A 10,882-nucleotide genomic window follows, 5' to 3' on the forward strand; every position below is an offset into this window, starting at 1 on the left:
AAGCTTTATCATACTCCCTCCGTTCCTAAATATAAGTCTTCGTAGAGATTCTACTAGGTGGACTACATACGGAGCAAAATGGATGAATCTACACTTAAAACGCATCTATATACATCCGTATGTGGTTCATAGTGGAATCTCTACAAAGACTTATATTTAGGAACGGAGGGAGCACAACATTCCAAATAGACGAGCGCAGCAACGCGCGCCATCATAGACTAGTGAGTTGCAATGCTTGGAAGAACTTCTCTTCAATGAAGTTGTACCTATTGATAAAGCTTCTGGACCTAATTAATTTAATGCCACATTTATTAAAGCTTGTTGGGATATAATTGCTCAATATTTTTACAAGCTCATTCAAGGTTTCTATCATGGAAGAGTTAATCTTCAAAGTATGAATTCCTTTTTCCTCTCTCTAATCCCACAAAAAGAATGCTCGGCCATGGTGATGGAAGTTGAAGACGACATGACCTAGATGCGATGGAAGAGGCTAGCTTTGTATAAACCATGTGAAAAAAGGCCAGGCTTAAGCGTATGCGTCAGCAGGGACGCATGTGCGTTGATATACGGCTCCAAGGCCGATAGGATTTACACGGGAGTTAGGCCAAGGATTGATCCGCAAGTTAGCTAACAACCTGGATCACATCTCTTCGGCCTAACAGTATTTACAACAACCAAACACTACACGCACACAATCCCTACACATATACAATGTTTAACATCATCGACAGCCAGATTCTACTCCAGAAGCCTCAGTGGCGTGGAAGAACAGCTGGCGGATCCACTCGTTCGCTACGTGTGCGTCGCTCTCATCGTGTACTCTGCCACAAGCTTTGAGAACAGAGACGACTTGTGCTCCAGCAGCTTGGCCGGCGAGTCACGCTCCACGGCCACACCTGCAAAGATTAGCAGGGTTTTTGTCAGACCAACAGATATGCCAAACGCATGGGATTAGAAGAATTAACAAGGCGCGATCGCGATTTGTTTCAGAGGGATGATGGCTGACCGTCGTCCAGGAGCAAGACCATGTCGCTGTCAAGGACCGAGGTGATCCGATGCGCAATCGTGATGACCGTCGCCTCCGAGAAATTCTCACGTAGTGTTCTCTGAATCATGTTGTCTGTCGCGGTATCCACTGAAGCAGTGGCTTCGTCCAGAACCAGTATCTTGGTTTGTTTCAGAATCACCCTACCAAGACAGACAAGCTGGCGCTGGCCCACACTCCAGTTCTCTCCATTCTCTATCACTGCAAGGCAATATAGCATGATTTTTCAGTTTATTACAGAAGCAGTAGCACGTGTTATAGTTTTGGAATCTTGGAAGAAAAAAGCTGATGCTGGGAAATGTGTACAAGATGAGCAAATTAAGTTTCAGACTTTCAACTGCATGACTGAAAATAAACATATCACACATCAGACCTGGTGAGTCGAGTTTCAGCTCCTTCTTCCTGACCTCATCTCCCAGCTGACAGTTATCCAAGGACTGAAATGGAGCAAAAGATTCAGACTACCACAACATGTTCTTGACTACTGTGGAAGTATTTGACGACCGGCAAGAAATGAAGCATGTGAAAGCGAAACTACCTCCCAGATCTGATCGTCGTTGTATTCGTTAAGAGGGTCAAGGTTGCTCCTCACAGTTCCCTCAAACATCGTCGGATCTTGCGGAATGATGCTAAGTCTAGATCTCAGGTCATGCAGCCCGATGGTGCAGATGTCAACACCATCTACCAGTATCTGACCCACGGTAGGCTCGACAATACGGAACAGGGCCTGTATGAGTGTTGATTTACCACTGCCCGTTCTTCCAACAATACCGGTCTTCATGCCTCCAGGAAAGGTGACTGAAAGGCCCTTCAGAACAAACGGTAGTTGTGGAGCATACCTCACCTGCAGAAAGTTGAGAAGTTAAAGGATCTGTATCTAGCATAAATTGTTCATTTCTCATTTGACAAAACACTGAATCTGCAATTCGTTTCCCATCAGACTGGATTTCTAATAGTTCACTCACAATGGCAAAAATATCAAATTTCTGTGCAACAACACGGTAAAAGAAAAGGAGAACGTAATTAAACAAGAGGAAAAAGAAAAGGGTGTTTACATGGAGATTACGAAGCTGAATTTCTCCCTCTGACGGCCAGTTATGGGGCAACTTATCTCCTGACGTTGAAAGTGGAGGCTCTTCAGGAATGCTTATGTATTGCAGAATTCTTTCTACTGATACGATCTTGTTCTCCAAATTGCACATGCTCCGGACAACCCATGCTTGCAACATGTTCAAGTTAAGCCCATATGTGACTGCGAGACCAGCAATGCCTGAAAGCAGGACGTAGATTTAGTTGCAATCCCATATCAAGTCACATCTAATCTGCTACCATCACTCGAATATTTTTCCAAACTAGTAACATCCTAACCTGGATCAATGATACCAGTTGGTAGACTGATCAGAAATATCAAAGCGAATGCAAATGTAAAGGACGACAGCGTATCCAAGCGGAAACAAAGCCACTCCATTGCTGCAGCATTGTAGAATTTCGGTCGAGAGTCGGCATCTATTAGATGACTATTAGTTAATACAAACTGATCTTCTTTGCCAAAACTTCTGATGGTTGTTGATCCACTAATTGATTCTGCAAAATGTTGTATGATAGGAGCTTTGCAAACCCCTACCAGCCTTTGCAGCTCTCTGGCCGTCTCAATGTAATAGCGCTGCAAAATTTTATATATGTATAAATAAGGTGCTGATCTTGCAGTTAAAACAACATGAAGAATAAATATTAAATAGATTAAATTACCTGGTAGCACAAGAAGATAATGATTACAGGAATGAAAACAACGAACACCTGCCATGCTACCTGAGACATCACCACAATAATTCCAACTAGTTGTATGATGGAAAACGCAACATAACCCATCTGGTTAGCGATATATGTATCCACTTCGCTTTGATCAGTTGAAGCCTAAGCAGTTCAATCTTGAGTGAGCAATATTCAAAGTACGCAAATCAAACTTCCCAGGAAATTTGAGGAGATGCAAATGACTTACTCTATTCAAGATGCGCCCACTTGGAGTGGAATCGAAGAAAGACATAGGAGCTCTGAATATGGCCATATGCATCTTGTTGAACAACAGAGTTGCTGTTTTGTATGCAGCTGTGACAACAAACAATGCCCTTACGAGGATGCACAGGGAACTTGCAACAGCCAATGCCACAAAGACGTAGATCAGTGTCGACATGCTCACTGGAGGCTCAGCGTCTTCTGATACAGGGGAAGCCCACGCCATCCAGTAATTGCTAGCAATCTGAAGTACTTGGAAAAGTAGCTGTGCTATCAACACGAATGGTACGAGAGCTCCGCCGTAAGCCAATGTGAGGTACTTCCAGTATACCCAGAACCCCACCCTGCCTTTTTCCCTTTCTTCTTCCTGCACCAGCTGCCCACTTTGAACCTTGTCACCTTCTTCTTTGCCATTTTGTTTGTCTTTCTCTTCAGCTGACGACAGTGATCTGGATAGGCTTGAAGATAATTTCTCACTGCCTCCATTAGCAACTTCAATAACATCCAATGCTGTGAGAGCATCCTGGTGAGCACCAACCAGTTCCATTAGCTCTTCCCCTGAACCAAGTATATTGTTGTATTTGCCTGCTTGTGCTATTCTCCCGCCTTTCATTACCTACATTAAAATTACCTTATAAGGAGAGCCGAACAATTTATGGCAATAAAATTTACATGAAACATTTGCCAATGAAATTCTCACCAGAATAAGATCAGCTGCAGGCAGGAACTCAATCTGGTGAGTGACATAAACCACTGTTTTTGAAGCCAAAGCCCCAAGCAAGCATTCCTACAAATGGAAGGAACCTTAAGCAACGTGTTCTCAAACTCCTATTGAAAAAAGAGAGAATGTATTATACCTTGAAAAGGTGGGATCCTGTATGAGCATCAACTGCGCTGAACGGATCATCGAACAAATAGATGTCGGAATCCTGATACAAAGCTCGGGCTATCTGAATCCTTTGCTTCTGCCCGCCACTAAGATTGATGCCTCGCTCTCCAATGACTGTCTTGTCGCCGAACGGCAAGATCTCCAAATCTTTCTTCAGCGAACACCACTCAAGGACCCTATCATACTTCTCACTGTCCATCTCCTTGCCGAACAGTATGTTGTCCTGAATTTTGCCACTCTGTATCCATGCCGTCTGGCTGACATACGCCATTGTTCCACAAGTCTTGACCTCTCCTGATAGCTTTGGCACCTCACCAAGAATGCAAGAGAGCAAGCTTGATTTTCCAGAGCCGACCGTCCCACAGACAGCAACATGCATGCCTTGCCGAGCTTGAAAATTCAGGTCCTTCAGCGTTGGCAGCTCAGGTGAGCCGTCCCAGGAGAAGCACCCATTGCTGACCTCAATTGCAACATTGGAGCTACCACTTGGCAGCCTCTCCACAGCATCCATCGGCGACTCCTCAAGGCATAGGAAAGATGCTATCCTGTCAAGAGACACCTTGGTCTGAATCATCATCGAGATTGTGTCAGGAAGATTGTATATTGGTTCTTGAAGCACCCGGAATGTGGCCAATGCAGACAGCACCTTCCCTGAGTCCAATGGTATCCCTAGGAGCATGCAAGCTCCAAAGGTTGCCACAGCGACGAAGGTCGGGGCACCCCAGAACACGAAGGTGGCCGCGGTCCATGTGTAAAGGTACTTCTTGAGCCAGCTTGTCTCTGTGGTCCTGAGGTCATTGATCTTGGACAAGAACTTCATCTCCCACCCCTGCAGTTTGAGAATCCTCATGTTGCGCAGGATCTCAGACGTCGCCTTCATCCTCACATCCTTGCAGTCCATCAGCTTCTGCTGGAACTTTTCCTGCATTTTCATCGGTGGCACATTTGCAAGCATGACCGCAATGGTGGCACCCAGCGCTGCAAGGGAGGCTACCCCGAGGGTGGAGTACAAGATGAACAATGCCAGGCCTACTTGGAGAGGTACCAGCCAGGGATCGTGCATGTACCATGAGAAGATCCCGACTCGGTCGGCGTCCACGCTGATGATGTTGATCATCTCCCCGCTCGTGCAGCTCTGTCGCGAGCTGCTGGACAGAGAGAGCCCTTTCTGGTACACGACGGAGACGAGCGCGGACCGAGCACGTATCCCGGCTTGCTGTAGCCGGAAGAACCAGTGCCGTTGTGACAAACACTCAAACACCTTGGCTACGATGAATGTGACAACGAGGAGCTTCCCCTTGCCGGCGTACCTCTCGTCGCCGTTGAGGTACTGCACCAGGGAGTCTATGAGGTATGGGCCAACGTAGGTGGCCAAGTTGTAGATGAGCGCGTAGAGTGCGGTCACCGCGATGTGCCACCACACGGTGCGCACAAGGGCCCTGGTGAGCTTGAACGCGGTGAACTTCGGGCCAGAGCCAGAGCTGGCGAGCGCCTCCAGGTTCGTCTTGAACGAGGGGAGCAGGCCGGCCACGCTGTCGCCGTGATCGAGGTCCGGGACGTCGTCGAGGCCGAGGGTCTTCCTGTGGCCGACGGCGAACAGGGGGCCCATCCAGGAGAAGGTGAGGACGCTGAGGAAGCCGGCGCTCGTGAAGAGGGAAGCATCGACGGTGTCGTCGCTCGCGCTGTTGAGCAGAGGCTCCTCGGAAGCAGAGCCGCCCGTCGTCGCCGCCCTCTTGGCCGAGAACCCGGCGACGAGTAGCGCCACGGCCGCGATGACCTCGACGGCGTCGCGCGCCCACGGAAGCGCGGGCACGGGAAGCCCGTAGCAGAGGCTGGTCGCGGCGTGGACGGCGACGGCGACGAGGGAGAGGAGAAGGAAGAGCGCCCACCAGAGCCTGAGCGGCGCGGGGAACCGGTCCTCCCCGCGGCCGCGGTACTCGAGCTGCAGGTACGCCGGGAGCAGCAGCCACGCCACCGCGCGCGCCGCGGCGTCCGTGACCTCGGCCCCGCCGCCGCCGCTGTTGTCGAGGTACCACGAGACGAGCGAGTAGGCGGCGAGGAAGAGCTCGGACGCCGCCAGCGCCCACGTGGCGCGCACCGCGACCTGGCCCCACCGGAACCGGATGCCACTGCCTCTCCCCGGGGCCGGGGCGGCCGTGTCCTTGCCGCGGCGGCCGGAGGCGAAGAGAAGCCGGGCCGCGACGGCGAGCGCGAGCAGGAGGTGGGCCCCGGCGCCGACGCCGTGGAGGAGCAGCGGCCGCAGGACCAAGGGGAGGGCGGGCTGCTTCTGGCCCGCCATCGCTGCCGCGGTGGGCATGGATGGGGTGCAGGCTGATGGCTGAGTGAGTGGCGGGTGCGCGGAAGAGTCGTGACGGCGACGAGGGTTATATAGGATGGCCGGCGGCACGTGCGTGGCGGGTGCGCGGAAGAGTCGTGACGGCGACGAGCCGACGAGGCGGCTGCAGACACCACCCCCCGTGGGCCGTGGGCCTACCCACGAAATAATGCTCCTCTGTGACGGCCTGGCGAGGATATAGGCGGTGAGCCACCACCACCACAGCAGGCTCTCCTCGTCGGCGGCGTTTTGGAAACGGGGTCCTCAGACTTGCCTCTCTACGGTCCATAGCGTGGCTCTGCTGATGGGCCCGTACGGCCATCTTCACCAACAAGCATTCAAGACCCTCGTGAGGGGCGAAGCCTCGTGAGGGGCCAAGCCTCGCGAGGCGGACGACACAAGACCTCCTCAGGGGCGCTTCACCAGGTTGGCTCGCGAGGGGCTGAGAGATCAAGGCAAGGCAAACCTCGCGATGTTCTCGTGACGTGAGCCATGACGACCGAGGCCAGGCGGGCGCCAGCGCGCACAGTGTCCTTATTTCCTCTTTGATGCTAAGGAAGCAAGCGCAGACGCGGAGTACCGAGGCGTCAAGCAAAGGTTTCCATATCAGTGCAACGAGACCAAGACTAGCAGGACGGCAAGACGGAGGTCACCATGGAGCCCAAGGCGGCGTCACCACCAGAGCCTTTGGCAGGCGAAGACTACTTTTGTCAGGATAAACTGTACTAACTGTCCCCTTTCAAATTGGCCGTTGTTGGCTCCCTTCCCGCTCAATATTTGGGGAGAGGACCGGAGCCTCTATAAATAGGACTAGCCAGCACAGTAGGAGGGGACGGAGCCTCAGGCAACTGGCTAAGATCATCCTCACCCACACACAGAGCACAAGAACACCTCAACCTCGGGAGGCTGTTCTTCCCCTTGTAACTGTTCATCTTCAGCCCGAGAGGCAATCCACCACCACCACACTGGAGTAGGGAATTACACCACAACGGTGGCCCGAACCAGTATAAATCTCGTGTTCTTTGTGTTGCGAGTTCGTCGAGTTAGTCCTTGAGATCTTAGCAAAGCTTGGACGTAGATCGGTAGGGAAAGAACTTCACGCGCACCCCAGTGTTCGAACCTATAGGGTTTTGCCGGAACCTGTGATCCGACATTTGACGCGCCAAGTAGGAGTGCGCCGTAGCTTTCCTTCCGTCGATCTGCGCTCGGCCACCACCGCGCCCCACCCTCATGGCAGGCGTCCCGTTCCCGGCACCGACGGCAGACACCGACGACGGGGCCAGGGGGCTCCGAGCCCTGCCCCCCGCCTTGCGGCAGGTGCAGTGGCCGTCCAAGTTCAAGCCGGAGATGCCACCGCCTACGACGGCGCGGCGGACCCGTCAGCTTTCCTGCTGGCATATGAGGAGGCCGTCCTCGAGGCCGGGGGCGACGATAAGATCATGGCCAACTGGTTTCCCATGGCCCTCACCGGCGCGCCGCGCGCCTGGCTACTCAACCTCCCCGGATCCACGATGACATCTTGGGAGGAGCTGCGCGGCCTCTTCACTGCGCGCTACGCGGCACCGGCGCACCACGCGGTCGCGGCCCTACTAAGCGGCTCTCAAGCACCGCCTTCAGATCGCGACATCAAGCCATTCCTTCGTGAAATCGGCGCCGCTTCCAAACGCTCGGGGGCTCCGCTGGGCTGGGCTGCGCCCGAGGCCGACCTCACCTTCGACTCGGAAGACCACCCCGTCACCACCGCCGGCTCGAGTATGCTCCCGATGCTTTGCACGCCCACTATTTGCAACGTGGCCGTTACCAAGACCCTCATAGACGGCGGCGCCGGACTCAACGTGCTAACCGTGGAGGCCTTCAGCCTTCTTCACGTACCGCTCGAGCGGCTCAGCCTCAGCAAGCCTTTCTCAGGAGTTGGTGGCGGCACCGCCCACTCCCTGGGCAGATCTGCCTCCCTGTCACCTTTGGCACGCGCGACAACTACCACACCGAGCTGGTCGACTTCGACATCGCCCGCATCGGCCTCCCGTACAACGCCATCCTCGGGTACCCAGCTGATAACCCACAAGTATAGGGGATCAATTGTTGTCGGCGTTCTGGGAACGGGGGTCCCCAGACTTGCCTGCCTGCGGTCCACGGCGTGGCTATGCTAGCAGGCCTGTACGGCCCATCTTCATCAACAAAGCATTCAAGACCCTCGCGAGGGGCCAAGCCTCGCGAGGCGGACGACGCAAGACCTCCTCAAGAGCGGCCTCTCCAGGCAGGCTCACGAGGAGCGGAGATATCAAGGTAGGGCAAACCTCGTGAGGCTCTCGTGATGTGAGCCATGACGATCGACACCAGCCGGGGGCTCCGAGCCCTGGCCCCCGCCCTGCGGCAGGTGCGATGGCCACCCAAGTTCAGGCCGGAGATGCCGCCGCGCTACGACGGCGCGGCGGACCCGTCGGCGTTCCTGCTGGCCTATGAGGAGGCCGTCCTCGAGGCCGGGGGCGACGACAAGGTCATGGCCAAGTGGCTCCCCATGGCCTCGCCGGCGAGCCATGCGCCTGGCTGCTCAACCTCCCTAGATCCACGGTGGCGTCCTGGGGGGGACTCCGCGACCTCTTCACTGCTCGCTACGCGGTGCCGGCGCACCATGCAGTCGCAGCCCTGCTGGGCGGCTCTCAAGCACCGCCTTCAGATCGCCACGTCAAGCCGTTCCTCCGTCAGATTGGTGCCGCTTCCAAGCGCCCGGGGGCTCCGCCGGGTTGGGCTGCGCCAGAGGCCGACCTCACCTTCGGCTCAGAAGACCACCCCAACTCTACCACCGGCTCAGGCAAGCTCCCAATGCTCTGCACGCCCACCCTCTGCAACGTGGCTGTTACCAAGACCCTCATCGACGGCGGAGCGGGCCTCAACTTGCTCTCCGTAGAGGCCTTCAGCCTTCTTCACGTGCCACTCGAGCGGCTCAGTCTCAGCAAGCCTTTCTCAGGAGTTGGTGGCGGCACTGCCCACTCTCTGGGACAGATCCGCCTCCCCGTCACCTTCGGCACACGCGACAACTACCGCACCGAGCTGGTCGACTTCGACATCGCCCGCATCAGCCTCCTGTACAACGCCGTCCTCGGGTACCTAGCTCTCGCCCAGTTCATGGCGGCGACTCAACCGGCCTACAACCTCATGAAGATGCCTGGGAGCAAAGGCGTCCTCACCATCAAGGGGGACACCAAGGAGGCCGTGACAGCACTCAAGCTCGCCCTCAAAACCACCGCGACGGTGCAACCTGCCGACGCGGGCGCCTCCGAGCCCAAGGGAGCCCTGCCGACCAAGAAGAAGCAGTTGTTCACACAAGACAAGGCGGAAACCAAGCAGGTGCCGGTCAGCGAGGACAGGCCCTCAGGAGCCACCTTTACCATAGGTGCCAGCCTCGACCCAGGGCAAGAGGAAGCATTGGTGAAGTTCTTGCGCACAAACAAGGATATATTCGCGTGGGAGCCCAATCAGCTGGTAGGAGTCCCGAGAGAGGTGATTCAGCATCATTTAAGGGTATGCCCCAATGTATGCCCCGTGAAGCAGCGGGCGAGACTGCAGTCCACTAAGAAGCAGGCCTTCATCGTCCAAGAGACCCGCAAGCTAGAAGAGGCGGGAGCCATTCGCGAGGTTCGGTATCCCGAATGGTTGGAGAACCCCGTCGTAGTGCCGAAGAAAGGCGAGAAGGAATGGATGTGTGTCGACTTCACCAACCTTAACAAAGCCTGCCCCGAAGATCCGTTCCTGCTCCCACGCATCGATCAGATCGTCGACTCCACCGCCGAGTGCGACCTGCTGTGCTTCCTAGATGCGTGCTCAGGATATCACCAGATCAAGATGGCGGTAGAAGATGTGGAGAAGACAGCCTTCCTGACCCCGTGTAGGGTGTACTGCTACACCTGCATGCCCTTTGGATTGCGCAACGCGGGCGCAACCTTTTAGCGACTGATGCACATCGCCTTAGGGCGACAGCTCGGAAGAAACACAGAGGCATACGTCGATGACATCGTGGTGAAATCTCGGGAGGCGAGGACCCTGATCCAAGACCTGGAAGAAACCTTCGAGAGCCTGCGCCAGGTGAACTTGCGGCTCAACCCGGAGAAGTGCGTATTCGGCGTCCCTTCCGGCAAGCTGCTGGGCTTTCTCGTGTCCCATAGAGGGATCGAGGCGAATCCAGAGAAGATCAAGGCCCTCGAGGACATGAGCCCGCCGCAGACCCTGAAGGAGATGCAGAAGTTGGCTGGTCGGGTAACTGCGTTGGGACGCTTCATCTCCAAGCTAGGGGAACGCGCTCTACCCTCTTCAAGCTGATGACAAAGAAGGGCCCATTCGAGTGGACCCAGGAGGCCGACCGAGCTTTTCAAGACCTCAAGAGGTACCTGACCAGCCCTCCGGTGATGGTGGCACCGCGACCTCTCAAGCCCCTAGTGCTTTACCTCGCTCCTACCCCGTACTCCGCCAGCGCAGCATTGGTGGCGATTCGGGAGGAGCACCAAGCCAAGGGCGCGCTGCACCGAGCTACAGCTGAAATGACGCAAGATCAGGAAGGCGCCGCGGGAGCCGCAGCGGCGTCAACGAAAGACCAAGCTCGGCA

The 10,882-nt window shown here is 55.0% G+C and overlaps 1 protein-coding gene across 1 annotated transcript; it reads right to left on the reverse strand.

Annotated features, from left to right (window-relative positions):
- Nucleotides 1-523: 523 nt before the first annotated feature.
- LOC109772151 (ABC transporter C family member 3) lies at nucleotides 524-6,311 on the reverse strand. The gene is made up of 10 exons (XM_020330841.4): nucleotides 3,916-6,311; nucleotides 3,759-3,845; nucleotides 3,045-3,674; nucleotides 2,795-2,959; nucleotides 2,414-2,708; nucleotides 2,101-2,315; nucleotides 1,584-1,889; nucleotides 1,419-1,482; nucleotides 1,007-1,246; nucleotides 524-896 (listed from the first exon to the last, which is right to left on the reverse strand). Exons 1-10 carry the CDS (start codon nucleotides 6,262-6,264, stop codon nucleotides 793-795), a joined length of 4,455 nt encoding a protein of 1,484 aa, XP_020186430.1. The 5' UTR covers nucleotides 6,265-6,311; the 3' UTR covers nucleotides 524-792.
- Between the last annotated feature and the right edge of the window lie 4,571 nt (nucleotides 6,312-10,882).

The sequence above is a fragment of the Aegilops tauschii genome, chromosome 4, assembly GCF_002575655.3.
Source record: "Aegilops tauschii subsp. strangulata cultivar AL8/78 chromosome 4, Aet v6.0, whole genome shotgun sequence".
Classification (NCBI taxonomy): domain Eukaryota; kingdom Viridiplantae; phylum Streptophyta; class Magnoliopsida; order Poales; family Poaceae; genus Aegilops; species Aegilops tauschii.